General features: G+C 35.2%; 1 protein-coding gene across 1 annotated transcript in view; it reads right to left on the reverse strand.

The window, feature by feature from the left end:
- The window catches only part of LOC140433120 (uncharacterized), a 247,345-nt gene that overhangs the window by 178,458 nt on the left and 40,908 nt on the right, over window positions 1-27,979 (reverse strand). Inside the window, exons 3-7 of the mRNA XM_072521173.1 lie at window positions 19,319-19,516; window positions 16,980-17,271; window positions 13,402-13,604; window positions 7,764-7,837; window positions 2,438-2,705 (exon numbers count right to left, since the gene is read on the reverse strand). Of these exons, the coding sequence (XP_072377274.1) occupies window positions 2,438-2,705; window positions 7,764-7,837; window positions 13,402-13,604; window positions 16,980-17,271; window positions 19,319-19,516 (1,035 nt within the window). The remainder of the gene's footprint in view (window positions 1-2,437; window positions 2,706-7,763; window positions 7,838-13,401; window positions 13,605-16,979; window positions 17,272-19,318; window positions 19,517-27,979) is intronic.

Genomic DNA, 27,979 nt, shown 5'->3' on the forward strand with positions numbered 1-27,979 from the left:
TTATTTCTTGCCGATTCTCATGGATTTGGTTTTCTTAATATCGATTTTTAAACTCATGTTATTGGCTTTAGTGGAAAGTGTTGCCAATTGGTTAGCCATACATTTGCCCTAAGAGGCAGATATCATCGGCGTATTCTAGACCGCTTAAGCGTATGATTAACGTCCATTATATGTTTCTTGTGTCGGAGTCTAGGTTGGAGAGAAAGTAGTCCGTAGCTGCGTTGAAAAAAAAATGAAAAAAGCAAAAATGTTGTCTTACTTTAGTAAGAATTTCAAATCCGTCACTATTGATTCCGGCATAAATTAAAAAACCTTAAGTGGAATGAAAAAAAAATCCATTCCTCCACAACACGGAAAAGACAAAAAGATATTTTGCACTGAACTATCCTGAAGATGAAAAAGTGTAAATATTAATAAAATACAATAAAGCTAAAAACATAGACAAGAAGGTATTAGAAGTACTAAAGAACCTGCCTAAAACAGTGATTGTGTATATAACAAAGATGCAATCCTCAGGCGCTAAGAAAATTACCATATAGTTGATAAAAAGCTCAAGTAATTATGTAAATAGCTAAAAAACCGAAGCTTTCCTCAAAATTATCGGCTCATGAGCATTTTATCATTGATAAGCAAGATTCATGAGAGGGTATTTGGAGCTAGGCTAAACGTAGTGAATGAAACAATAGAAATTACACCAGCAGCTCAATTCGGTTGACAGAATACATCACAGAGGGTTGTAAACCAAACAAATATATCACAAATACATTAGTGGTTGTCAGTAAAGCACTGGATAAGATGTAGCAAGAAGGATTCATTCACAAAATGAGCCTATTTTGTTACAGTATAGCCATGTTTCTGCTCTTATTTAGCTAATTGAAGTCCAGGGTTTAAATAGGATAAGTATTATTTGGGGGCGGATTAATTAATACTCTCACTTTTCTTATTCACGATCTACATTGTTGATACACCAACTTTACCGCAAAATATGACTAGTCTTTATGATATCGACACTAATACCAGCCAGAAATCTAAACGGTAAGTTAACAAAAAAATATCTACAAAAAATACTAGATTGCCTGAAAAACTGGTCGATGTACTAGGAAATTGTAATCCTTGGATTCTCGTGTTAAACAAAAAAAATTAGCCATACCAGATCACGGAATGAGGGCGTTTACCACAGAAATAAAGTGATCCAATCAAGCGAAATATCTAGAAATTACAATGAATAAAACATATTAAAGATAACATAGCTATGGTAAGATGTAAAGGAAAACTATCGCAACCTATCAAATATGAAACTGGCATTAGACAAGGAGATTCGCTGAGCCCATTAATATTTAATCTGATAATGGATGAAATCATAAAGAAAGTTAAAAAAGAAGAGGATATAGAATGGGAGAAAAGGAAATAAGGATAATATGCTACGCCGACGACGCCATAATAACAGCCGAAAATGAAGATGACCTACAAAGATTAATTAAAGAATTCGAAGATACGGCGCTCATATACAACATGGAGATCTCAACAGAGAAAACTAAAGCAATAGTGATATCAGCGGAACCGAGAAGATGTAAACTAGTCGTAAATAACAAAATAATAGAACAAGTGATGGAAACTAAATACTTGGAAATAAAACTGTCAAGCTACGGAAAAGTGGAAGAAGAAGTACAAAAACAAGTGAACATAGCAAACAGAGCAGCAGGATGTCTCAACAACACAATCTGGAGAAACAAATACCTCACAACGGAAACGAAAACCAGGATATATAAATCAACAATAAGACCGATAATGACGTACACAACGGAAACAAGAGCAGATACGGCGAAAACACAAAGACTACTGGAAACAACATAAATGAAAGTCTTACGAAAAATAACAAGCCAAACTCTAAGAGACAAAGTAAGAAGTGAGGAAATACGAGCGAGATGTGGTATAGAGGAAATAAACGCGTGGACCAAAAGAAGAAAAGTGGAATGAAATCAACACATCGAAAGAATGACAGAAAATAGAATAGTACGAATAGCAAGAGACAAATCGCCAAATGGAAGAAGATCATTGGGACGACCGAGGAAAATATGGTCAGACAACGTCAATTGAGGCTAAAAACCGAAGTAAAACAGGCATTTTGCCTATTTATAAAGTAGGAAGAAGAAGAAGAACATACAAGCTATACGTATACAAAATGTTCAGCAAATCTAAGGTATTAAAACCTCCCGTAGAAAACAGAAGTACCAATGACCAACAATGTTTTCTGGGTTTCTTAGTTATTGGGCCTACTTTCCAAACCTGCAAAATTTGAGAGAAAATATATACAATATAGAAACAATGTAGGTATTATAGAAATAACGTAGGTAAAAACAACTAAACATCAATTTGGTAAAAAATTTATTTCTATAACAAACTTAAAAATACAATAACAAAATAAAAAGTGTCATTTTTTGTCTCGGAGAGGTATCTCATCGTGAGTCTTTTTTGATTTTCCATTAACGTGAAACGTCTGTTTGCTTGTATAGCACCATATACAAGAACATAACGCCCACAGAATGGACAAACTACCAAGTCCTAGTAGGATATAAAAAATATAGTTGCTATATTCGGGAAGATTTTGGATCAGTCTTAGGCTGCTGGCTACATCATCTGCTAGGGGTATGGTTTGAGTGAAGTAGAATAAAGGTACGTAGAGTCTTGGTACTTTTTCATATATTCTGCAACAAAAAAATTAAAGATGGTAAATTTGTGTATTTGTTAGTCTTTTGATGAGATATAAATTAAAGAGCGGCTTCATAGGAACTGAATATAAAAAAAAACAAGAAAAGACGAGAAATTTGGGTTCAAAACGGGAACGAATTGCAAGATCTCAAATAGATCTTAAAGGGAAACGATGGGGTTATTTCCACCGTATCCGTAGCGCACCAAAACTCTTGTGGCGACTTGTCGAGTTTTTGTTACAGGATTTGTTAGGTAGCTGATTCGTTAATTGTTCCTCTTGTGGGGGTGAAAATTATACACAACACTTTTATTAGCGGTTTATTACTTCCACAATCTTTTATAGTAACACCTTAGAAACTCAACACTTACAACACTAAAATAAAACTAACTTATGTGCTCTTGTTGTGTGGCACGGGTAAGAGAGGGAGAGACGAGAGAACAACTTCTTTTTCGACTTGTAAACTTAAAATACTTAATGAGAGTGACTTTATATGCTTCTAGAGAGGGCAAAGGGACGAGAGGTGGGCAAAAGAGGTGTCAAATACGCTGACTATCGTCTGGTTTTTTTTTACTAATAGATATTTAATATTCACACTACAGAGGCGGCGTTAGGGTAAATTTGAGTAGTGAAAAATTAGTTGGTTTTCCAACAGATCTATCACATCATATCAGCAAGAAAGTAATTTATTTCAAGCATTTCTGATTAGTGAAGGTTTGCTTGAATGCTCTTATCATTACTGTCTTTATGATAGATATTGGAAATATTTTTCTATACAGTTTACAGTTTGCTGATGACCAGATTATCATAGCTAATGGCAAACATTATCTACAGTGTATGACCAGAAAGTTAAAAAACGAATGGTATATGTCCGAATAACTCTATCATTTTATATCTGTGCATAATAACAAACGTGTGTTGTTTACGAATGTTGAGGTTTTTTCACGGATCTTATTGCTCTTTCTATGCCGTTTTCCTATTTGTGTCTCACGTACTGCATTGAGTACGTTTGTGTTGAGGAATTTTTTAACTAAATCTATATCACGCTGTTCATCGCTCTCGATTTCTTCTTCTTTCAGCTTTTCTTTGGACTACTAGTCTCTTCATACTATTTGCACTTAGATATGTCAGAAAAATGGTAATATCAACGAAAATACGGAACTGGACATGTTATGGATTATTAATCTTTGCAAATCAGATGTATTTGTTTTATTGGTTGCCGTCTTAGTTATTTTAAGCAATATTTTCTAACATCGCATGTTAAATGTGTCGAATATTTTCCTATCTGCTGCTTGAGTACATATTTTAATGAGGTTGATCACTATACAGGGTGGCGCACCGAAAACGAAACGGATGCATTTACTGGCAGATGATTCCTTTTTAAAAAAATGCTTGGACCCGTCGATTTTGTTATCGAGGGGGAAACAAAATTGGCATAAAATCACATTAATATTTGCAGCCCCCTAAGCGGGACGGGCACCATGCCTAAAATCTTACATGGAAAGGGGGGTCGAATGATCCATCATTTAAAAGGTCTTTCAACTCCCTTTACAATGATGTAAAATTCATGTACTTCAATTCAGTAGTTTTGGAGATTTATTCATTTAAAGTTTAAATACATCATCGTAAGAGGAGATCAATACATAGCAGCAAAGTTGTTAAAAAATAAAGAATGAACTGACCTGTTAGCCGAGTAAATGTTGAAAATGACCACCATTACTTTCCATGCAATAATAAAGATTTTGCTGAAAACGTTGCCGGACATTTTGCAATATTTGAGGAGTAATTTGATGGCACTCATTCACAATTCTTTGTCGTAAATCTTCTAAGGATGTTGGCTGAGTAGCATAGATTTTGCTTTTTAAGTAGCCCCACAAAAAGAAATCCAAAGGTGATAAATCTGGCGATCTTGAGGGCCATTCAACGGCACCTCTTCTACCAATCCATTGACCTGGAAAGGTCTGATCTAAATAATGCCGAACTCTTAATGCGTAATGTGGTGGGGCACCATCCTGTTGGAACATCAACATATTCTCAACGTATCGACCATCATTCTGATTTTCAATTATATCTGTTAGCGCAGGATCTATGGCATTTTGCAGTAATTCCAAATACATTTCACCAGTCAAATTTCCAGGTAAGAAAAAAGGACCAACCAAATGATCGCCAAAAATGCCAGCCCAAACATTTAATTTTTGTGGCTGCTGTGTGTGTACCTCATGGTAAATTCTGGGATTAGAGTCCGACCAATATCGACAATTATGACGATTTACTTCGCCATTTAAAAAAAAGGAACATTCGTCGGAGAAGCAAATGTTAAATAAAAATTGTTCATCGTTTGTAATTCGTTCACTCATAACTTCACAAAATTCTAATCGCTTATCAAAATCGTCTTCATTAAGTTCTTGTACAAGGTGAATTTTATACGGATGAAAATTATAGGCCTTTAGAATCCGTTGGATAGTACGTCGACTAACACCACACGAAGTTTGCAATTTGCGGGTACTTAATGTAGGATCTACAATAACTTGCCCTAAAACCCCCACTTCTGTTGCTTCGTTCCTTATAGGATTTTCAATATTACGTTTTTTATTGACGACTGATCCAGTTTCCCGAAATTTAGCTACAAGTTCTAGAACATATTTTCGGTGCACATTATTGTTCTCATGTCGCTCATTAAAAATTTGTGCTGTTCTATTAGCGCACTGATTATTTCCGAAAAATATTTCAATAATTTCAACCCTTTCTGCCGTGGAATATACCATGGTTAATTTATGTATAAAGCAATAAATGATATTTTAACAACAAAGATTGGTCAAATCAATCGCAAACTAATGTACTATTTCCTATTTAAAATAAGTACGTGGCATTCTGTACTTATCTTTCTTCAAGAAGCAACTTTTTTTGTCACAAAGGACACTTCAATTGCTATTTTTATTATTAATAAACCATGGGCGTAGTAAATAAAAGCATTTACTTATCAAGAAAATGCTTTTACTCAAATTTCTTCTGAAAGAAGTACAAACTAATTTGATGTACCTATTAAAGTCTACTTTAAACTTTAAATCAATAAATCTCCAAAACTACTGAATTGAATACATGAATTTTAAATCATTATAAAGGGAGTTGAAAGACCTTTCAAATAATGGATCATTCGACCCCGTTTTCATTTAAGATTTTAGGGATGATGCCACCCCCGCTTAAGGGGCTGCAAATGTTAAAGTGATTTTATGCCAATTTTGTGTCCCCCTCGAAAACAAAATCGAAGGGTCCGAGCGTTTTTTCAAAAAAGGAATCATCTGCCAGTAAATGCCTCTGTTTCGTTTTCGGTGCGCCACACTGTATATATTTAGTTTGTCGATTATCAAAATATGCTCTTAAAACTTTATAAGGTTTTTTAATTTTTGAGTAATGATATAAGGAAGAGAAGGTAATAAATATTTGAATCTCCTATTATAAGTTTTTTACTATATAGAGCATAAACTAGTAGTAGCAGCGGATGTATTTCGCATATAGTTGGAAATACGACTCTATAAATATTATACGACACGAAGGCTATAAATAATTTATAAAATGGATAACGCCAAAAAGCAGGAATCGAAGAAATATAAGGAAAATTTTGAAACAAAGAATATCAAAAGTGATAGGTTCTGGTTAAGTTGATGGTATTTTAAAGGTCAATTGATTTATGGCCAGAGTGGAAAACAGCTATGACATAGCGACAAAATAAATTTTGCTACGTAACACTTTTTTCTTCTCTGTAAGCTGTCTGCTCTATATCGGTTCCACTGCAGCCATGTTGCTTATTGTACATCTTTCATTCTATATTTTACAAGTCCTGGGGACTTTTACAGAAAGTTAACATCAACAGAAAAGAATTTAAGTCAACCACAATACAATGCAGAAGTCAGACTGGTGACCTATTAACAACAAGGAAAGATGTATTAAATAGATAGGTGAAAAACTTTAACCAGGCACTTAATATAGAGGAAGAATAAGAAAACCTGGAAGACATGAGGTAAGGGGAATAGACGAGAGGGAAGAGAAACCACCAACGATTTTTTAAGTTAAAGATGCAGTTAAAAAACTATCCAGAAACAAATCACCTGGAATAGATAATCTCTCAGCTGATCTATATAAAGAAGGTAGGCATGGTACTATAATGACATTACAGCAGCTTATAAAAGAAATATGTACACAGAAATCCCTCCCCAATGATTGGAATATTGTAATACTTTGCACCATACACAAAAAAGGAGATTAAATGCTATGACCACAGAGGAATTGCGCTTCTAAATGCAGTGTATAAAATATTTTCCAGAGTACTATGTCACCGTATGGCACGATATCAAGTATCGTGCTATCAGCACGATAGCAAAACGCATAGTAAAAAAATACCAGGCTGGTATCAGAGGTGGTAAATCGACAATTCATCAGATTGCAACCCTGAAACAAATTTTGAAAAAAACACTGGAATATGGCATTGATACTCATCACATATTTATAGACTACAAAGCAACCTATGACTCTGTAAATAGAAGAGAAATGTTCAAAGCAATGAAATAGCTAGGAATACCAAATCAGTTGGTAAATTTACCAAAACTAATTCTTGAAAAGGTTAAACGTAGAGTACGAATTCAGGGAAAACTGTCTGAAACTTTTAAAACAAATAACGGGCTGCGCCAGGGAGACCCTCTCTCCTATATACTGTACAATCTGGCTCTGGAAAAAGTAATACGTATGTCATAAATCACAACCACTGGTCTAATATATAATTGATCAGTGGAAATCCTGGCCTATGCTGATGATATTAATATTGTTGGGAGAACGAAAAACGCTATATATTAATTCTATGCTATGAGAATTAGGAAATCTTAAAATTCTAAACAAGAACTACTTTCACATCACATCGCAAGAGGGGTGATCGATGATACATAATGGATCCATAAATTAATGAAAATGTTAATAGAACATATCTAATACAAAGAAACTAAGAGGTTAAGAGGTATTAGAAACCTGGTGTACTCAAACGATAAAACTAAGAATTTCTACGTACCGTATACTTGGAATCGGTTGTAGCAACATATTCACTTGCATTACTATCTGGACATGCATTATGACTCCCGATATCTAAAATGAAATAAAATTAATATCAATATTGTAAATAATTTGGCTTTTGTTCAAGGTAAACAGTATAAATTAAAATCTATTATAGTCAAAATATAAATTATATATTGAAATTTTTTTTATTATTTTTAAATGAATATTTACAATCTACTCATAAACAGTACATTGAGTAATTAGTAAATGTAATGATAATATTGACTTATTTTGGGTACCATCCAGCGACAGTTCTCGGCTGTCGAGAAATACTGAGGCACACATAATATTCTTCCAAAGTTTTTTTGATTTTGTTTACTATTCCATGACACTGTTGGATTGTTGAATATTTTTGACGGAAACCAATCTGATGTTCGGGTATTATGTTCTCGAGCGGTACAGTTTCGCTTATTCTATTTAGCAGGATTATTTCCAAATATCTTGGACATCAAGGGTAAAAAAGCTCATCAGACGATAGGAAAAAGTTTCTGTAGGAAATTTACCTGGCTTTACAACCATTATCTTCTTCTTCTTCTTCCTACTTTATAAATAGGCAAAATGCCTGTTTTACTTCGGTTTTTAGCCTCAATTGACGTTGTCTGGCCATCTTTTCCTCGATCGTCCAAATGATCTTCTTCCATTTGGCGATTTGTCTCTTGCTATTAGTACTATTCTATTTTCTGTCATTCTTTCGATGAGTTAATTCCATTCTACTTTTCTTCTTTTGGTCCACGCGTTTATTTCCTCTATACCACATCTCGCTCGTATTTCCTCACTTCTTACTCTGTCTCTTAGAGTTTGGTTTGTTATTTTTCGTAAGACTTTCATTTCTGTTGTTTCCAGTAGTCTTTGCGTTTTCGCCGTATCTGCTCTTGTTTCCGCTGTGTACGTCATTATCGGTCTTATTGTTGATTTATATTTATATATCCTGGTTTTCGTTTCCGTTGTGAGGTATTGATATTTGTAGACTTTAAAAAGGCGTTTGATACAGTGGAATTACCGTCCATCTTAAGAGCACTACAAGATTGCAGGGTCAACCACAGATATTGTAATATAGTTAAAAATATATATGAAAATGCCACAACAACCATAAGTCTACATTCAGCAACTAATAAGATAAAGATAAAAAGGGGAGTCAGGCAAGGTGATACCATGTCACCAAAGCTGTTCATTACCGTTCTTGAGTATGCATTTAAAAGACTAACATGGCAACAGAAAGGAATATCCATTGATGGAGAAAGATTAAACCATCTACGTTTTGCGGACGATATCGTGCTTCTGTCAGATAATCTGGGAGAGATCAAAGACATGCTCCAAGAACTGAATTACATACTACAAGAAAGTGGGCTGGAGATAAATTTCGAGAAAACCAAAATGATGACCAATATGGTTCCCAGCGAAGAGATACAGATCAATAACAACAAGGTAGAATTAATCGATAAATACACATACTTGGGTCATGAAATCAGAATAACCAGAGACAACCAAACCTGCGAGCTAAATAGACGAATCACGTTGGGATGGGCGGCATATGGAAGGATGAGAGACGTTTTTAAAACAAATACTCCAATTCACCTGAAAAGGAAGGCATTTAACCAATGCATCCTACCAGTCTTGACCTACGGAGCAGAGACCCTAACTTTAACAAAAGCTACTGCCGAAAAACTGAGGGTAACACAAAGGCGAATGGAGAGATCAATGCTGGGTCTGACCTTGAAAGATCGCGTGAGAAATGAGGAGATACGCCGACGAACTGGCGTTGACGATATTATACTGCGAATCAATAGACAAAAGTGGAGGTGGGCTGGACATGTTGCCAGAATGGAAGACGGAAGATGGACGAAGAGATTATTGGAGTGGAGACCAAGAGCCGACAAGCGAAGTCGAGGCAGACCACCCACCCGATGGACCGACGACCTAAGGAGAATAGAAACAAACTGAATTGCAGCAGCTAGAGATAGAGAGAACTGGAGACGTTTGGAGGAGGCCTATATCCAACAATGGATGTGAAAACGGGGCTGGATGATGATGATGATGATGATGTGAGGTATTTGTTTCTCCAGATTGTGTTGTTGAGACATCCTGCTGCTCTGTTTGCCATGTTCACTTGTTTTTGTACTTCTTCTTCCACTTTTCCGTAGCATGACAGTTTTATTCCCAAGTATTCAGTTTCCATGACTTGTTCTATTATTTTTTTATTTACGACTAGTTTACATCGTCTCGGTTCCGCTGATATCACTATCGCTTTAGTTTTCTCTGTTGAGATCTCCATGTTGTATATTAGCGCCGTATCTTTGAATTCTTTAATTAATCTTTGTAGGTCATCTTCATTTTCGGCTGTTATTATGGCGTCGTCGGCGTAGCATATTATCCTTATTTCCTTTTCTCCCATTCTATATCCTCTTCTTTTTCTAACTTTCTTTATGATTTCATCCATTATCAGATTAAATATTAATGGGATCAGCGAATCTCCTTGTCTAATGCCAGTTTCATATTTGATAGGTTGCGATAGTTTTCCTTTACATCTTACCACATCTTACCAATCATTATAATATGAGCATATTTCCACTAGATTGGAAAATGGCTTAACTGCAGCATTCTATTTTAGATAATAGTAAGCAAGAGAATTGCTTTCCTGGGTAGATGTTTTAGGATTCTCCGATAGATTAAATCGTATTCTGGGGCTTTGTGAAAGTTGGTATTTGACCTAAATTTGGAGTAAATGTATTTTCTAAATATTCTGCAAATACAGGTTTTCTTATTGGACGCGTTGATAGCGTCGGTTTCTTGAATTTTTAGTAGCTTTCCATATATAAAGTGCTCATCTGGAGAGAGTTTGTTAATATAAAAATTGAAGATGTCATTACGAGCTTGATTTAGTGCTTACGTTAGCTGGTGTGTTGGTCTATTTAGCTGTGTTTTATCGAATAGATTTCGAGACCTTTGCCATTTTGCACGCACTCTTCTTTTTTCGCTTAGAATTTGTTTGATATGTAATGGCACATGTTTGTCTTCAGGATTACCCTTTTTACTTATAGGAGTAGCTTTCCAAGCAGCGTTTTGTATTACAGCCGTTAATTACTTTTGTACAGCAAATTGCAGCTCATCAGATTCTTTTATTCGGTGATCTAATGTTATATTCTGGTTAATGGTGTTTTTAAATTATGTCCAGTTTGTTTTTTTGTTAGATAGTCTTAATGGCTGTTAATTGTATATAAAAGTTGTGCTCAATGTTATTATATATTATCTATTATCTTTGAATGTGGGTAATTTTAGTGGTATTGACAGTAAATAAAGAATTAAACAAAAATTTAGGAAATATCGACCACAATAGAATTAGCGAGTACGATGACATAAACGTTCTGTGGAAAACTATTAAAGAACAAATGAACAATGTAACGGAAAAACATCTAAAAGTAACACCTAGAAATAACAAACAGGAACGGATGACAGAAGAGATTTTACAATTAATGAACAAACGAAGAGAATCCAAAGGAAAAAATGACAAGGACGGAGAATACAAAAGACTAAATAGAATAATTCGAAAAAAAATAACCGAAGCAAAAGAGAAATGGCTGGAAACAAAATGCGTGGAAATAGAAGAACTACAACAAAGGCACGATTTTTTTTAATTTACATAAAAAGGTAAAAGAGTTTACATCGACTACCAAGAGAACGACTTTTCACACCATGCTGAACACGGATGGCAAACTGCTAGAATCAACGGAAGACAAACTGAAAGAATGGGAAAACTATATTAAAATTCTTTTTCACGACATACGAGAAGAACCAAGATTGGAAAATAACAACGAAGGGCCAACAATTCTGAAATCTGAAATCATAAATGCAATTAATCATCTTAAAACAAATAAAAGCCCAGGTCCAGACGGAATATACCCAGAAACGTTAAAATTAATCAGCGAAGAAAATATCGAAATATTTGTCCTTTTATTCAATCGCATTTATGATACAGGTAAAATACCCCAAGATTGGCTGGAGTCAATATTCATCCCACTACCAAAAAAGCCAAACCCACAACACTGCAATGAGTTCCGTCTGATAAGCCTTATGAGTCATGCAGTAAAAGTCCTACTAAAAATCGTACATAATCGTATCTATAGAAAGTGCGAAACAATCATCGGAGACGATCAGTTTGGATTCAGAGCCGGCATGGGAACGAGAGAAGCCCTGTTCAATTTACTAGTTCTCGCCCAAAAATGCTACGACCAACAGAAAGATATATTTATATGCTTTATAGACTTCGAAAAAGCATTTGATAGAGTAAGACACGACCTACTATTAGAACGTTTGCAAGAAGTCGGTTTAGATGGAAAAGACATCAAATTCTTAAAAAACTTATACTGGAACTAAAACGCCAGAGTTAGGATCAAAGGTTCCACATCCGCAGAAGTAGAAATTAGGAGGGGAGTTAGACAAGGATGTGTTCTGTCGCCTTTGCTGTTTAATCTTTACTCCGAGTTTCTATTTAAAGAAGCATTGGAGGATTCCAAGGATGGAGTCAAGGTGAATGGCGTAAATATCAACAGTATCAGATACGCCGATGATACAGTGTTAATTGCGGATTCCGACGTAGGTCTACAACGACTCATCGACAAGACCAACTCGACCTGTGAGCAATTTGGTATGAAAATAAACATTAAAAAAACCAAAGTGATGTCAATCCGAAAAAACCAAAACGTACCTCAACCTTGCACAATAAATGGGCACATTTTAGAACAGGTCAATAGATTTAAGTACCTGGGATGTTGGATCGATAGCAGCCTAAATCCTGATCTAGAAATAAGATCGAGAATAGAACAGGCCAGAAAATCTTTCGAAAAAATAAAAAAACTGCTTTGTGATTCTCGAATAAAACTCGAAATTCGACTACGTTTATCAAAATGCTACGTTTGGTCGACTCTTCTATATGCAGTTGAAACGTGGACCCTAAAAACATCAACCGTAAATAAATTGGAGGCCTTTGAAATGTGGATCTACCGGAGAATGCTCAAAATTTCATGGACATCGCATACCTCAAACGAAGAAGTGCTGCATAGAATAGGCAAGAAAAGAGAACTTTTTAACACAGTAAAAGTTAGAAAAACATCATACCCAGGCCACATACTGAGAAATAATAAGTACCAATATGCCCAACTTATAGTGAAAGAAAAAATCGAGGGAAAGAGAGGCCTAGGAAGGAAAAGACTATCGTGGCTCAGAAACATCCGACAATGGACAGGGCTAAATTTTGAACAGCTAATAAGAACAGCTGAAAATAGAGAAGATTTTAAAATTGTAGTAGCCAACCTCCATTGAGGAGAGGGCACTTTAAGAAGAAGAAGAAGACATAATACGTTAAGGATAACACTTGATTTGACTAAAGTAGACCAATTTATAGATTTACAGGAGACAGTGCGACAATAGACCAAATATTTTTATGCTAAAAATGTATACACTTCTATTTTAAATACTGTTACATTTTATTTTCACTTGTTATCGGTTTTTTAGCAGTAAATTAATGAAAACTTTTCACCTTTAACTACCTACCAACTTCTCCCAAGATGTCTAATCCCTAGATATAAACTTTTACTTACCGGTTCGATAACTATGTAAAATTCATGTTTTCCCTTATCGGGCCTCATCCCGCTCATCTTGTCCGTGTAATAAGGATCAGCCCGATAAAAATGTGGAAAGGATAAAAAACTCGGGGAGTTATCCCTACACGTAGAAACGTTAAAAACCCCCGACGGGATACACTCTCCCGTGCAGAAACAGGCATTTTCTGGTCGATGAGTACCTGAAAAATAATTGAGTTAGTCTTGATGGTTTCGTCTAGTTACATAAAGTTTGGTGGAATTCACACAGATGTCTGGTTAGTTAGCGTAACGAAGCAGAAATACTTTTTTTACTTGCTGAACTAACGAAAATTTATTTTACTACTTTGAATTTAAAATTGGGGAAAAGACGGTGACTACGCTAATATAAAGCGCAGCAAAGACCTTATTTTTCTGAAAATAATGCACGAGTTATATACGGGCCAAACATTTTGGTTATATGAACGGACAACATGAGAATGCGGGTCCCTCTGTTTGTAGTATCCAAATTGATATCGATATTTCACATGTTTTTCCGTTAATAAACTATTTTCAATTTAAATAATTATATGAGGCGTGTTTTTTAAGTAAGTACCGTTTTGGAATTAAAAAAAGACGTGCAAAGATATGGCAATAATTTTATTTTTACATAAAAGCCTGTACCTTAATCTACTTTTCTACATAATTTCCGTGAATATTGAGGCACTTATCATAACGTGGCACCAGTTTTTGAATACCCTCCTCATAAAATTCTGCCGCCTGACTTGTTAACCACTGCATTACAAATGTTTTGACTTCGTTATCGTCTTGAAGACGCTGACCGCCCAGGTGTTTCTTCAAGTGCTGGAACAAATGGTAGTCGCTGGGCGCCAGATCAGGGCTGTATGGAGGATGATCTAGAGTTTCCCATTTAAATGATTTGATGAGATCTTTGGTCTGATTAGCCACATGTGGACGGGCATTGTCATGCAGCAAAACGATACCCTTACTCAACTTGCCACGTCTTTTGTTCTGGATTGCATGACGCAGATTTTTCAATGTCTCACAATAAGACGCTGCATTAATTGTCTCATTACGAGGCAGAAACTCCACTAGCAATACTCCTTTTCTGTCCCAAAAAACTGTGCACATGATTTTCCGGGCAGAAATTGTTTGCTTAAACTTCACTCTTTTGGGTGATGATGAATGTCGCCATTCCATGGATTGTTGTTTCGATTCTGGTGTGACGTAGGCCACCCACGTTTCGTCACCAGTAACAATTTGGTCTAAAAAATCTTCACCTTCACTGTGGTACCGCTCAAGGAAAGTCAATGCACTGCCTAAACGTTGGGTTTGGTGCAAATCCGTCAACATTTTTGGAACCCAACGTGAACACAATTTCCGGTCATTCAAGTTCTCGGTTACAATGCGATACAAAACACTACGAGAATACTAAGGAAAGCAGTAGAACAATGATGAAATTGTAAAGCGTCTGTTTTCTCTCACCTTTTCGTCCACTTTCTGCACCAAATTTTCATTAACGACAGAAGGACGCCCACTCCGTTCTTCATCATGCGCATTTGTGCGGCCATCTTTAAATGCTCTCACCCATTTCCTTATCATTCCATCACTCATAATGTTTTGTCTGTAAACTTCAACGATCTCACGATGAATATCGATCGGTTTTACGCCTTTAGCACTAAGAAATCGTATAACAGCCCGTAGACAAGAGATGCGTAGACAAGAGATGTAGGTAACAATCGCTCATGCGCGGAACGTCGACCGTAGCGCTGCGGCGGCGGAATCGCAAAACGGTACTTACTTAAAAAACATGCCTCGTATATATTTCTTGTTATATTAGGCGTTTCATCAGCAGCTTCTTCTTCTTCTTCTTCTTGTAGTGCCTATTTTTTTCGAAAATTTGCGACAATCATGGCAATCTGTTTTTTGCAAAATGCAGCTCTGAAAAGATTTGTGGTTGTTGTGTTGAAGAAAATCCTTCGCCTTCCTGGTCCGCGTTTTGCTTCTACTTTTCCTTGAGGAATTAATTGCAGCAACCCTTATCTTTCGCTGTTTCTCATGATGTGACCGAATTATTCGGTTGTGGCTGTTTTCATTGTGGTTAACAACTCTTTTCCTTTTTGAATTCTTAACAAAACGTCCTCGTTAGTAACGTGGTCGGTATAGGTATATGTTCAGGATTCGACGATAAAGCCACATTTCGAAAACCTCAATTTTCTTGCAGGTAATGTCTGTGGGAGTCCACGACTCAACTACGTAGGGGAAGTGGAGGACCATTGATACAGTTTTTTTCAACTACTAATTTTTCCGGAATTTAATGAGTATAAAATGTAATTTCTCGTAGAATGCAGTAATAACTAACCTTTAAAAAAAACATCTCTAAAATAGAGAAATGTTAACAAAAAAAAAAGATATTTATGTAATTCTTAAATGTAGTCAATGCATCAAAGTGCCCCACATACGGGGTACAATGATTCAACTTATGAGGCAGTTTTGCACAGCTAGGGGTACATTAATACACTGTTATAAATAAATAAAAAAATAATATTTCAATGCAATTTATTAGCAAATCAAAGATAAACAAATGTTAATAAAGTAGTAATATACTATTTTACTGAATGTTGTACGAAGCGAGAATTATGGGAAATCTGCAGAGTGAAGCTGTTCGATTCGTCCCTGCAGTAACATTAGGAAAATCTTTCACATCAGGAAAAATAAAAGTCCACGATTCCGGTTTCTTCCTTAGATAAGGTATATGATACTCCAAGCTATCATGTTTGGCCAAGACTTTGCCCATATAGTGCACAACTGATTTCTGTTTTTCAAATTTTATTACTAAAAATTCACCTTCATTTATATTTTCTGGGAATGGTTGGAGCAAATCAGCAGGGCTATCATCATTTGATAACTCTGAAAATTCCGATGATAAATCCATCCATCCAACATGTAGAACTATCACTTTCAATTTTTTTTATCCGATTCTCTGCAACTTATCTTTAAGTATCAATATACGCATAAGAATTCTTAGATGTTACGTCTTTAGAGTCCTCCTCTATGGAGTAGATAGGCATAGCCTTACAGAAGATGACATAAAACATTTCGAGGCATTTAAAATGTGGTGTAACCGACGTATGTTGAGTGTTTCATATATACACCACATAAGTAACATAACTATTTTCCAGAAGCTAAGAAAAGGAAGCAATTATTAACACCATAAAAAACAGAAAATGGGCTTACTTCGGTCACATAATGCGTAATAATAAATACCGACTTCTGCAGTTGATTCTACAACGCAAGATTGAGACTAAGAGAGGCCCTGGACGTAGGCGTATATCCTGGCTTACTAATCTTAGGAAGTGGACTGGTCTAACAACTTATCTATTTCGAGCTGTTGTGAATAGAAAAGATGGGTCAATGTGGTCGGCAATATCTCTAGAAGATAGGCACATTTATAAAAAAAATAGAAGATTATAAAATATATTGGACTATTCTTGTATTATTAATTGTAAATGCTAAGAAAAATGTAAATTATAAATTAGATTTTAGGATACGTCACTAAATAACAATATAAAACTTACCGTTATCAAAAATGTTATCTGCAGTATATTTATAGCCCAAAACACCCTTAATAACGACATCTTCTACATATTCCAATTCGGCATATTTACAAAGCTCCGCTGAATACAGTGTCACTTTCTGTCTTTGCCTGTGAAATGGATAAAACTCTCCCGCTGAACCTTTGATGTCATTGCAATGGCCCTCGTAGAAATTTGTTTGGTTTTTGTGGTTCCATGTGACAAGTCTGCCGAAATTTTCGTCGTTTTTATAGTGCATTGAGAAAACTCCGTCTTTGCCAGAGGTATTATTTTTCTAGAATAAAAAAGAAAAAACTCAATTAACTGATTAAAATTCATAAAGTTCCCGGGGGTTGGCTGTATACTACCATAGTAGTTAAAAAACTTTAGAATTAAGTAAAAACTTCTAGTGAAATTGGTATGTATTTAATAAAACATTAAATCGAAATTCAAAAATTGTTCAAAACAAACTTTTTCGGTCCTCTCAGACCATCTTCAGTGAACTTTAGTACACAAGTACTTAACAAGTACTTGCTAAGTAACCTCATCGCCAAGTAATGGGTGTGTTTAAATTCCATATTAGATAGTTAAAAGTAATAAAATACTTTTGCCGAAGGTATCAAGGATTGCCGATAATGATGTTACAGCAAAAGTCTGAAAAATACCCACAACTTTTACAAGTAATCTCTTTTTTCACTTATTGATCTCTAGATAATGAATGAAGTACAAGAGGCATGCTATATAAAGTAGCCAACGAAAGAGAATGCAAAGAATGCAAGGTGAGGTAAGAAATCGGCTAAGATAATAAATCCTACTGGATTTTGTTTCTTCCTGTTGGGGGTTAGGACCGTTTGGTCTTGAGAGAGTCAGTCTAACACCAGAGAGAAAACATACAAAATAACATAACAGCACATTAAGAAGACAGTTCGTAGCTCGAAAAAACTCGTGGACAACCGCAATGAATAAGTGGACTAAATTTATATTAAAAAAACATATAAAAAAACCGCCAAGTCGGCCACCAAAAAAATTAAAAAATACTAACAAAAACCTTCGCAAGCCAACAAAAAAAAATTAATCAAAAACCCCAAAACCCGGGCACGTAGGGTCCGACCCCTTGAGCACCAAGTCTCCAAACTGAGCCTAGCTCAGAGCGGAGACTTGAAGCCCAAGTAAGCAATTTTTAGTTCGCGGATAAGCCACCTTAAGATGCGCTCTTAGTCAGAAGTCACATGAAGAACATTTCGCTGATGGTTGTGCCCTAATAGCGCATCAGAATGCTATAGGGGGGAAAGGGATGGTCTGGAGCATTGGAGGGCGGTGGAGTGACTCCTGTTTTTACTCGAGTTAATACACCTCTCTCCAATGAATTATTACAACCGAACGTAAAACTTAGGGGTGAGCATGTCTCACAAGCTTCTTCTTCTTGCAGTACCGTCTCCTATCGGAGGTTGGCTACCATCACAGCAATCTTTACTTTGTTGGCTGCAGCTCTGAACAACCTCTCACAAGCTGGGTTTAATTAAATTGCTTGCTTACTGGCTTGAGAGTCAGTCTATCACCAGAGAGAAAACAAAAATCCCAGAGAGAAAAATATACAAATCGATATAGGACTAAATATTATATATAGCTCTAAATATTCGACAAACACTGCAAATCGCCGCACTGTGTGGGTCCTTAGGGGGTAAGGATCAAAGAAATAACAACAAAATCTTTCACGTAGACATCTTATAAAAAAAAAAATTAACAAAATGATATAAAAAAAGGCCTCAATAAAAAATAATTAAAAAACTAACAAAAACCCGGCGAAAGACATAAACAAAAAACAAAAAACCTGGGCACGTAGAGCCCAAAGACTTGAGCATCAAGTCTCCGAAGTGGACGTAGTCCGAAGCGAAGACTTGGGGCCCAAGCAAGCAATTTTAGATTCGCGGACAAGTCACTAGAGGATTACAGGAACACAGCGCCTCACGCTGTCCTGAATTTGAATCGGTTAGGGATCCATGTTGGAGTTCTATTACCCAGGACTCCCACATGAAGAGCATTTGGCTGATAGTTGTGCCCTAATCGCACATCAGAGTGTTATAGAGGGGAAAGGGATGGTCTGGAGCATTGGAGCACGGTGGAGTGACTCCTATTTGACTCGAATTAATACACCTCGCTCCAATAAATTGTTACACCTGAACGTAATTCCTAAGCATCAGCAAGAAACTTACAACGTGACTTGACAATGGCAAGTACGACCTTGTCGAAACGATGTATAGCCTAGAACATATAACAAGCTTAAATTATAAATAAGCGAAGGTTTACATATATAAATCTAGTTATAAAAAATACAGACTTACACCATAAAAGATCCCAAATTTATCCTGGACGTTTAAAAAGGGAAACTTCGATAATGTGCCCAATATCGGTTCATCGTAACCTTCGAATAATATCTGGGACACGTTCTTTGTTACATGTAAACTAGAAACACTCGATAACGTTGCTGATATGAGTCTTTTGGTAAACCAGCTCGACAGCCTGGTCTTGAAACCAATGGTCTGTAAAAAATAAAAAAAAAATAATGAATCGATTGCACATGTGAGTCCATTTCTAAATTAGTTGATGTAGAGACAGAAAAGACTTATGCAGTCGATATAATAGTAGCTTTGAATAATCGCTTTCAATCACTAAAATTTTCTACTCATCGTTAGATCTTCAAAGGTTTTTGTAAATCATTTTACGTGATTTTATGATTCTTTATTATCATTTTCTATATTATAGGGAGTCCTTTCAAAAACCATAGAGTTGCTCCTATTTATATACTATATTGGATTTATATTTGTTTTGCTACTATTTATATGTGAGAGAGAATAAGTTTTATTTGTTGCTGATCAAATTAGTTGGTTTTTATTTGTATTTAGTACAAAAAATTAAAACATGATAGTAGCTATATCTCTTTTAAATTAAATTTGAAGCCAAAAAACATGTTGTAGCAAAAGTTTATTGGTATTGCCGTGAAGTTGAGAAAATATTTTTTTTTATTATTTAGCTTTACGTGTCTCAACAGCGTAGGTCACTGACACAGGTACAATTTTGTTACATTACATTACAAGAATATACAATAACATTACAATCGATAAAGAAATATATTAAACACATTAATTATTGGTACAATTATTAATTATCAAATTCTAAACTAAGTTTCTTCTTCTAAATTTCCTGGTAAAACCTGATTTCATAGAGGAAATTAATAAGGTTTTGGAATTCAACTGGCGAGCTGAGAATATTTTGTAGGTTTCGACTCAAAATATTTTTTTTTCTGTTATTGTTGAAATAGGAACAGTCTACGAGAATATGTTTAACAGATAGAATATTACCACAGTGTGTACATGTAGGTGGATCTTGGTAAGTCATTAAATGTTTATGAGTTAGTTTTGTATGGAATTAGGAGTTTGTTTTTGCGTATCATGGGAGGAAACTCAAGCTTTTTAACGGTGGGATGGATATCACGTAGCTTGGAAGGGATTTTATTCTAGTGATCTTGCTAAGACATTTAAATGATATTTTTAAAATTCGACTGCAAAATCTGTATGTAATTGTATGATTTCAGTCTCCATGTTAGAAGTTGCAGCTTGTTTTGCAAAGAGGTCATCTAGTTCGTTACCAGGGATTCCTACATGAAAAAGAATTTAGATCATGGTTATTGATACTTCCAGTGAGATTAAGCTATCCAAAGAGTTTAGTATAGCTTGAACTAAAGGATGTACCGTGTACATACTTTTGAGAGAGTAGATAGACGCTAATGAGTCTGTATATATTGCTACTTTTTTACACTCTGGTGATAGTAAGTTTGTACCTTGGAAAATAGAGAATAATTCATAATATGCAGCAGAAGAGCGCGAGATTACAAGATATGATTATTTTATCAAATCTGTGTTTAAAGTTACAGCACATCCAACAGCTATAGGACTCTTAGAAGCATCTGTATATACAATTTGGTCAAATCTGTTGTTGGCAATTAATTCCTTAACCCTTAAATGCCCAATCGGGGTCACTATGGGACCCCAGACATACATTTTTGGCTATAATATCTTTATTTGAAACATTTGGCAACCGCGCAATCAGGTATTTGTGTGGACGTGTCTCCTACGTTTTCTGTTAGTATACCACGAACATTCGTGAGGTGCAGTGGTCTGTAAGAGAGATTTAGATAAGTGGGGTCTCGCTGTGACCCCGATTGGGCATTTAGAGGCACCAGAATATTTTTATTATTTTTAACATTTTTCGTCAGTTTACATTGAAAAATGGACCGTAAGAGAATGAAAATGACAATAAGCGACCAAGAACATGAAAAAATTATCCGAAATATAGAAGAAGGGATATCAGACTCCGATTTCGACTATGAGATTACCGACGAATCAGATAGCGAAGAGCAAGATGTTTTTGAGGAAAATGTTTCGGAAACTGAGGACAATTTAGAAGTCAACAGTGACGAGGAATCAGATGCAGAACCTACCGAAGTGGACGATAATATTAGTGAGGTTAGTGGTCCAACATATACATCCAAATCTGGAATGCAGTGGAATAGCCTACCTTTCGTGAGATCCAAGAGGCAACAAAAAAATATTATAAATGTACATCCAGGCTTAACAAACTATAGTAAAAATTCCAACACGTTTTTAGACTATTTCAATTTATTTTTGACCGAAGAGATGAAGAATGTCATATGCCTTCATACTAATGAAGAAGCTGTTAGGCGTTATCAAGAGTGGAACGAAAAACATCCGAATAACAAAAAAGAGTGGACGGTACTTACCAACAATGAACTGGATAGCTTTTTAGGAGCACTTATCAAAGCTGGTGCTTTAAGGTGTGGGAAAGAATCGACACGAGAGATATGGTCTACAGACACCTCAATACGCCGGTCATTTTTTACAGCCGCATTCGCTAGGAACCGATTTGAAGAATTATCGAGTTTCTTGAGGTTTGATGACAAAGTGACCAGGGTGGAGCGGAAGGAACAGGATAAGTTAGCGGCGATACGAGTAATTTGGGACATGTTCGTCTCTAACTGTGACAAAGCCTTTGAACCATACGAACATATAACCGTTGACGAACAGTTAGTGAGTTTTAGAGGAAAGTGTCCTTTTAGACAATATATAAAATCAAAACCTTGCCGCTATGGGATAAAAATTTGGGCTGCCGCGGATGTTAAAACATCTTATTTATCAAAACTTCAGGTGTACCTTGGAAAACTACCAGGTGGTAGAATAGATAAAAATCAGGAATTTCGTGTTGTGAAAGATCTGGTGGAACCATATCATGGCAGTTGGAGAGGAATTACAACTGACAACTTTTTTACCAGTGTTCCTCTTGCTCAATATCTTTTATCTAAAAACCTTACTTTACTTGGGACCGTCCGCAAAAATAAACCTGATACACCACCACAACTAAGTTTGACAAAAAGACCTGCGGAGTCGTCAATATTTGCTTTTACTAAAGAATTAGTCATGGTTTCGTACATACCTAAAATACACAGGATGGTACATCTTCTTTCAAGTCAACACGATAGTGATAATTTGTCAAGACTCTCAAAACAAACCCTTGATGATTTTAGACTATAATAATACCAAGGGTGGTGTTGATAATGCCGACAAACTGATTAGGGAATATTCCTGTAAAAGAAGAACTGCTCGTTGGCCATTCAGGCTCTTTATGAATATTATAGACATATGTGCACTAAATGCCTATTTTTATACATTGAAAAAAATCCTGATTGGAAGAAAAATAATTTTTCACGAAGACGTATTTTCCTGTTACAATTAGGGGCTGAGCTTGCTCGAAACAACATGGAAAAAAGAGCGAAATATATAAAACATAAAGCCTATGTAAAATCTGCTCTAAAAGATTGTGGCATACCAATGGTAAACCCAACTACCGAAGTTGCAACTCAATCCGTCCATTCAGCTAAGAAACGTGCTCGTTGTTACCAGTGTCCGCGAAACTGTGACAGAAAAGTGAATACCGTTTGCTCTTTTTGCAAAAAATTTATATGCCAGGTGCACAGAAAAGAAGAAAAAACTATTGTATGTAAAAATTGCAACTAAAAGTTATATGCTTATATTATTATTTAATTTTAATTTTGTTCGAATTGAAAATAATTTGTTTCTAGAAAAGCCGTTAATTTTGTATGAAAAATAAATAAAAATTATTCAAATATGCTTAAAATTATTTTTAACCGTGTTTTCCTTTTAGTCAGTGCTAAATGACGTTACTAAATTGAAAATTTTAGTGGGGTCCCTAGGAGACCCCACATGGGCATTTATGGTTATTTTCATATCACGGGCATTTAAGGGTTAAAGGTTTGCCTTAGAAATTGTGGATTTGTCAATTAATTCCTTAGAGGTTTGCCTTAGAAATTGTGGATTTGTCTAATGCTTATCATAATTAGTTAACGAGAGATTAAAATCTACTTTCAATTTATTCCAGGGAGGTTTAGGTGATATTATTGAAAGATCGATGGTATTCAGATGTGGTGAGAGATACTGTGGCAGAGATTGAAGTTTAATACGAGAAGGGGAATTTAAAAGATCATTACTTAGTAATTTATAGGCTGGATTTTCGGTATTAGCTGAGATTCGAGACGAGTATTTTAAAAGGAGTTGCCGGCGACGTAGCCAAAGGGAAAGTTCATTAGATTCCCTGTATAAACTGTTTGCGGGGCTCAACCTGAAGGGTCTCCGAATCTCCAAGGCAGATTCGGAGTGCAGTGTTGTGTACAGAATTAAGAAGTTTTAAATCTGATGGGCTAGCTGACATATAAATGAAACTACAGTAGTTTATTTTACTATTTTAGAATGAATAAGACATCTATAAATCTAAATTAAGGAGTCTTCGTCTGCGCCCCAATTATGATTGGACAGCGTTTTTAATATGTTAAGATTTGTCATGCACTTGGTTGTGAGATAGTTTAAATGACATTTCCAAGTAAGTTTGCTGTCGAATGTGAGTCCTAAAATTCGTATACCTACTCTTTACTGCTGGTAGACAAGTACAATTTATGGTAATTTTAGGATTTTTAGTACTGGCTGTCCTGCGAAAAAACTTAATGACTTTTGTCTTCTCAACAAAAAGGTTAAATCTACTAACTGAAGTCCGTTTAAGCAATTAGTCATTAGCATTCTGAAGCAGTTTGCAAGTGGCAACAGTGTCTTGGCCTCGGCAGAAAATTATTAAATCATCTGCGTAGTGTGCAGACTTGATTGGAAGCTCAATTTTTTTACACATATCGTTTAAAGCAAGTACAAAGAGTGTTGGACTCAATACTGACACTTAAGGAACGCCATTAGTTTGTTTGAAAGTCCTAGAGATTTTGCCATTTTCTCTTACGTTAAAGCTTCTATTTATTAAAAATTAACTAATAAATGAAGATATATTTCCAGATATACTGTACTCCTTGACTTTAGCTATAATAAGAGGCCTATACAGAGTATTGAATGCTTTTTCGATATCAAATGAAACAGCTATTCCGTCTTGTTTGCACTGGAAGGCGTTGATGATTGATGTTTGGAGGACTGCTAGATTGTCTGCTGTACTTCGATGTGACCTAAAACCTGATTGTGCCAAATTTATTATTTTATATTTTTCTAGGTACCACAGAAGTCTTTTATTCATCATTTCATCCATAAGTTTGCACATTGTATATGTGAGAAAAATTGGTCTGTAGGAATTTAGATCAGTTGAAGGTTTGCCTTGTTTTTTAACAGAAATAATTATGGATTTTTGCCACAAATTTGGAAATTATTTTTTGGTCCATATTAAATTGTAAATTTCAAGCAGTTTAGCTAGACTAGGTCTAGAAAGATTTTGAATAAAGATAAAGGGAATGCTATCTGGACCTGCCGCTGAATTTTTGCAACAATACAATGTATCTAATTCTTGTAATGTAAATGGCATATTTAGAGAAATTTAATCGGATTTTTTGCTATCAGATAAATTGAAGTTTAGATTACTAGACATGGGAAGCTGACAATTTAAAGTAAGTCACTTTGTTGCTTTCTTATGAAAATTTTCACCCAAGATGTTAACATTTTGTTGACTGCAAGTGACTGTGCTGTTTGAGAAAGTAAATTAAAGTTTAGTCAAATGCAGCCTTTGTGTTCCAATATACTGAAGTAGAATTCACGTTAAAAGAAGTATTTTAAATCATCCAGTTTTAAAATGCTCTAAACGATAAGTATTTTGGACATATAATTAGAGGATTCAAATACCATTTACTTCGCCTTATCATACACAAAAGATGGATAGGGCGTAAAAGCTATCTTAGCTACGCAATATTAGAGAATGATGCGATATAATAGCTGAAGAACTATTTTGTGCAGCAGCTGATAGACAAATATTCCGAGAACTTATAAATATAACGATAGCTAACGTTTGATCACTGAGATGGCATTTAAAGAAGAAGAATTTTCTAGGATTTGTCTCAAGACGGATATCTGGTCTATTGTAGTTTTCTGGCTTTAAAACCTACATTGATATCCTTCAACTATTTGTTTTTCATGTCATCGTCAACTAAGCAACACTACGTAACTCAATTTTTTGATAAATGGAGTTCTTATTTCATTTATTACGAAATCTTACGCGAAACATCTGAATGATTTTAGATTTAAAAAAATCTTAACAGATTTCACTGCAATCACAATAAAGCTACACCACGTATAACATTTCTAACTACAACACCACGTATCTCATTCAGTTCCCATACGAAAACCATTGAGGGCTGGTTTGGTGGGTTTGTCGTCAACAAAAGTAAGTTGTTTTGTTATTGCTCTCCTGTAAGTTAAAGAAAACGTGGTGTTACTTGGTTGACGACGATATGGTCTTAGTGTCTTAGAATGAAGTTGATATTCCTTTTTGTGTAGTGGGATAATCACTTAGCTATTCCTTTCTTGTGGTAGTTGTTTATAATTCCATATGTTCACTATTTATTCATGCATGGAATTTAGTAGGAGATCTCGGATATCTTTTATTATTTCTGTTCTAATGTTGTCTAATCCAAGTATCTTGTTATTTTCCAGTCTACTAATTGCTTATTTCATTTCAGATACTGAAAAATGTCTTATTTCTTTCTTATCCGTTTGATCCAGTTTATTTTCCCCACATCACCGTTTTTTTCTTCAGTATTTTCTTTAAAGAATTCTGTCTATCGTTTTAGTTTTTTACTCTATTGTGTTACTATGTTATTATTCTTTGTCACGGCATATAAGTTTTCTTTGTTTAAATTTTCTTCTACCATTAAATTTTTAATGGGTTTGTTTGGTTTCTGTTGGTTTATTTAGTTCTCATATCTCTTTAACTATTTGCTCTATATTTTCTCTTTTCTTTTTTCGGTATTTTTTTCTCTTCTTAGCATTATGTATTATTCTTTAACTTGTGGTGTCCTATACCGTTTTTGTAACTATCGTTAAGCCTTATTTTTTTCTTTTTGTGATGTAACGATACTTTCGTGCAGTTGCTCTTATTTTTTTTTGTAGAGTTTCTTTTGCGGCTTCTTGTCTAAAAACTATATATCTAAAAAAGTAAAAATTTCGTGTGTAAACTAATGTTGTTAAATGGTAAACTACTTGATAGTATCTGTACTAATTGTTTATATTTAATATTATAATAAAATCATGCTCTCTTTTAAAACAAGATTATCTGCAACAAAGCCAAAGTGCATAACATTGATAAATGGTACATTTATCAATGTTTACAATTGATTGCAAATAAAAAAAACCCTTTGCCTTGTAGATTATATATTTTTTATGATATCAAATGACTAATCGTTTATTGAAACATTTTATACTCTCAACTAAAGAACTGAACCAATTAACGGAAATAAAATAGGCATGAGAGATTTTCCGCATCAAACTCACTAACTTTCTAGTTATATAAAAATAACATTTGCATAACTTTAAACGCTCTTTCATGTAATTTTTCCTTTACAGTTTTTACTCTCCTACAGTTATATTGGTGCCACAGGCGTAGCATATTCTAGGAGGTTCCTTCCTTAGTAGGTGTTCGTGCGTCAGTCTGGTATGTTCTATTCGGATACGATGTAGTACAACCTGGTCCCTTCGCTTTACTAAAATTGTTGTTTTTGCTGATAGATCTGGGTTTGGTTGCCGCAATTTATTATTTGGTAAGAGTTGCCATAATCGTAACCATAAGTTTTTTGTGTACCCATTGATGCATTTGATCAACTATTTCATTTCATGAGATGGTATCCACACAACCTGTAGTTGTTTATGATTATTTTGCAGTTACAAGAACTTTTTTAATCTGTTCTAAAATCGGATGATTCGGATATATTTTCTGAATTCCTTGGTTATACTTAAGGAATCTGTGAATATTACTGTCATTTCTTCAGGTCGATTAAGAGTTTGTTGTACTGTCTTGGATATCGCAAAAAGTTTCTTCTTCTCATTGCGCCGTCTCCTTTCGAAGGTTGGCGATCCAAATGGCAATTGTAGTTTTGGAAACTGCTGGGCGAAAGATCTCTGCGGATGAGCGGTCGAACCATCTCCTCAGGTCTTTCAGCCACGAGTTCTGGCGTCTGGCGAGCAAAAAGTTTAGCAGAATATATTGATTCCACTACCATTTAGGTAGTGGAAACTTGAGCACAGAATCCTCTGTGACAATGGCGGATCCTACTGTTTCCAATTCGGGTGCTTTTAATGAATCGGTATAAACTAGTTGACAGGATGAATAATTATTTTTAATATTGTAGAAGTATTTGAGAAAAAAAGATGAAGGGGGAAAAAGATACACTGTCCTTAGTGTAAGTTGACAGATCTGTGTTACAATATATATGGAATTTGCATAGTCCAAGGGGGAGCATAATCAATATTGGTATGTATAATACTAGGATACGTATAGTTGCTACTTATTTTGCTAAATGATGGTCGAAGATTAGGATTTTGATTGTAAGTAGAATGGTAATGTGTGGAGAAAGCATAGGGGTAGGCCTGGTTGTTTTGTAT

The sequence above is a fragment of the Diabrotica undecimpunctata genome, chromosome 2, assembly GCF_040954645.1.
Source record: "Diabrotica undecimpunctata isolate CICGRU chromosome 2, icDiaUnde3, whole genome shotgun sequence".
Classification (NCBI taxonomy): domain Eukaryota; kingdom Metazoa; phylum Arthropoda; class Insecta; order Coleoptera; family Chrysomelidae; genus Diabrotica; species Diabrotica undecimpunctata.